Source organism: Sinocyclocheilus grahami, unplaced genomic scaffold (genome assembly GCF_001515645.1).
Source record: "Sinocyclocheilus grahami isolate Dianchi unplaced genomic scaffold, SAMN03320097.WGS_v1.1 scaffold639.1, whole genome shotgun sequence".
In the NCBI taxonomy this organism is placed as follows: Eukaryota; Metazoa; Chordata; class Actinopteri; order Cypriniformes; family Cyprinidae; genus Sinocyclocheilus; species Sinocyclocheilus grahami.
In genome coordinates, this window is record NW_015505818.1 from 539,390 (window position 1) to 542,129 (window position 2,740).

General features: G+C 31.4%; 1 protein-coding gene across 1 annotated transcript in view; it reads left to right on the forward strand.

Annotated features, from left to right (window-relative positions):
* Positions 1–311: 311 nt before the first annotated feature.
* The window catches only part of LOC107558279 (CD59B glycoprotein-like), a 3,024-nt gene continuing 595 nt past the window's right edge, over positions 312–2,740 (forward strand). The window contains exons 1-2 of the mRNA XM_016241911.1: positions 312–415; positions 721–773. Coding sequence (XP_016097397.1) covers positions 722–773 — 52 coding nt within the window. The 5' untranslated portion in view covers positions 312–415; position 721. The remainder of the gene's footprint in view (positions 416–720; positions 774–2,740) is intronic.

The window sequence follows — 2,740 nt, forward strand, 5'->3', positions numbered from 1 at the left end:
TCTATCTATCTATCTATCTATCTATCTATCTATCTATCTATCTATCTATCTATCTATCTATCTATCTATCTATCTATCTATCTATCTATCTATGTGCATACATGCAATTACAGGAAGTTGTTAGGAAGTTGCATACATGCAATTACAACACAGCACAACACCCTGCAAACAGAAGGGCTGCAAACACACAAAGTTACACACATAAAATTGAGAAATATTTTTAATTCTCCTGTGTCAAGACCATTGATTTCACTGTGCTGCATATGACAGGGCTTGGCTTGTTTGCAGAAAGACAAAGAGAGAGAGGAGGGAGCTAATAAGAAACTGTAGGATAAAGGTGAGGTTTCATATAGACATATAGACATACAGACAGACAGAAGAAGAACAGTTTAACTCAGTCCAACACAGTACAAAGGTGAGTTGCACTTTACACACAGTTTTATTTATGAAAATAATTTGTACAGTACATTAAAACATATACATCAGGGATGCATCATAAAGCACAAGATAAAACTTTATTGATCTACTCTGGGAAATATTACGACCTTTGAGTAGAGAGCTGCTTCAGACTAATTACAGTAATGGTTTGTTTTTAGTACATTTATGATGCTTTTGGTTGGTTGTTGTCTAGTATGTGTTTTAATACTGTTTAGATTTATATTCCTACTTTTTAAGTGTAAACATTCAACAGTCGCTTCTCTTCTTCGGTTTGTTTCCCAGAATGATGAAGTTCCTCGTATTGGCTGTTGTTCTCATGCTGGTCGTGACAGGCGGTGAGTGTGATTATGGATTTCCTGTCATAAAACGTACTTTGGATCTATGATGCATTGAAATCATGCTTTCTGTACGTGTGCATTAAAAGGAGAGTTAAAAGAAGATATTTTGAAGAATGTGGGTAACCAAACGGTTGACAGTAACCATTGACTTCCATAGTATGGAAAAAAAATGGCTACCTTCAACTGTTTGGTTACCAACATTCTTCAAAATATCTTCTTTAGTGCAGATGAAGGAAACTCATACAGGCTTGGAACTTGAGGGTAAATAAATGTTGACAGAATTTAAATTTTTGGTTAACTCATGTCCCTTTAAAATATAAATGATTTAAAAAATATATGTAATATACTACCAATAAAATGCAATAGAAGACTATTGCAGGTAACCTTTACATGTAGAATCATTAAAATGAGCAAAATACAGATTAATATGTATTGCAGTTATTAGTGCATATTAGTGCATAGTGCATAGAATGAATGAATAATCTATTAACTTTAAAACCAGTGGGGTCCGAAAGTCTGGAAATACAGTAAATTAAGTTTTAGGATTTAAAAAAATGTAAAAAAATAAATAAAATTTAAAAACTATGTAAAATTAAGAACCCTGTACTGTACATCATCTTTATATATATTTCAAATAAATATATAAAAACTATTTACATTCTTTGATGTCAAAATTGGTGAGTATTGAGATCATCTATTATGCACTGAATATAACCATATGATGCATATGCTTTATGTGCTGAAATATGATTGGATACAGGAACAGAAATTAAAAATTGTTGAACTATTGCATGTATGAGGACAGGTTTTGCATTTCTGGTAGAAATTAAAATTCTGAAATTTTGAACAATTTTAAACAAAGAAATACTATAATTAAAAATATTAAAATATTAAAATATTAAAAATATTGTACTGATTATCTTCTTTGTATCACTATAAATGTCAAGTAAATATACAATTTGAAAAACAGCTAAATTCTTGTGAGCTGAACATCATAAGTCAAAATCCATGCAATAGTGTGAAGTCAAAATCAGTGTGTGATTATTGATTTCTTGTCATAAAACGGATTTCCAGATCATTCATGATGCATGAAATGTCTGAAATGTCAACACGAGAGCAGCAAAAACTCAGATTTAATATCTGTTCAAGTCATTTCGCTTTTCAAGTAAATGTCTCTTGATTTATGCATTTTTAGATAGTTGTAATGAAAAACAAGACAAAATACTAAGAAAAATCAATTAACATGGGCTTTCAGTGACAGTGCTCATAGAAAAATCTCAATAGCCAGCAAATAAAATATGGTGAACTGCAACTGACTGCCATATAATCTTTACATAACATGTTTTTATGTTACATAATTAATCACTGCTAGATCAAGTGACTGCCGTCGTTCATTTCATCTTATCAGCCAGTTAACTAATCCACGGGCAGAGCTAAATTAAACAGACATTAAAACCTTGCGCACACATGTACCTTGGACTCAGAATAAACAGCTGGTCACACTAACTGGAACATTTCAAATTCAGTAAATGAACAGATTCAGACTCTAAACAACCAGCAAAAAGTAGTTAATATCTCAAAAAATTCACATCAACAAACCTCTTACAGACAAATAATAATATGTCTCTTAGTCTCAAACCTGATATTTATCACCTGTCCCATCGGGCTCTTGGGTTCCTCAACTTCGTTTGACACAATATTGAACTTTCCTGCCAATCCTCATAATCAAAGAAAACATTTGTCATTTGTATCAAACTGTCCGTCATCTTCTCGTAAGACTCACTGCATGCAATACTGTTTAACTGACCTTTCTGACCTTTGCTTCAGTGTTAGTTTAGTATAACTGAGATAGCAACATTTCTTGTCATTTTATTGTGTTTTTGTCATATTTGTTAGTTATTGTGTTTTTAAAAAAATCAATTCATTTTTTATAAATTTTTATTTTAGTTATTTTGTACATAAAG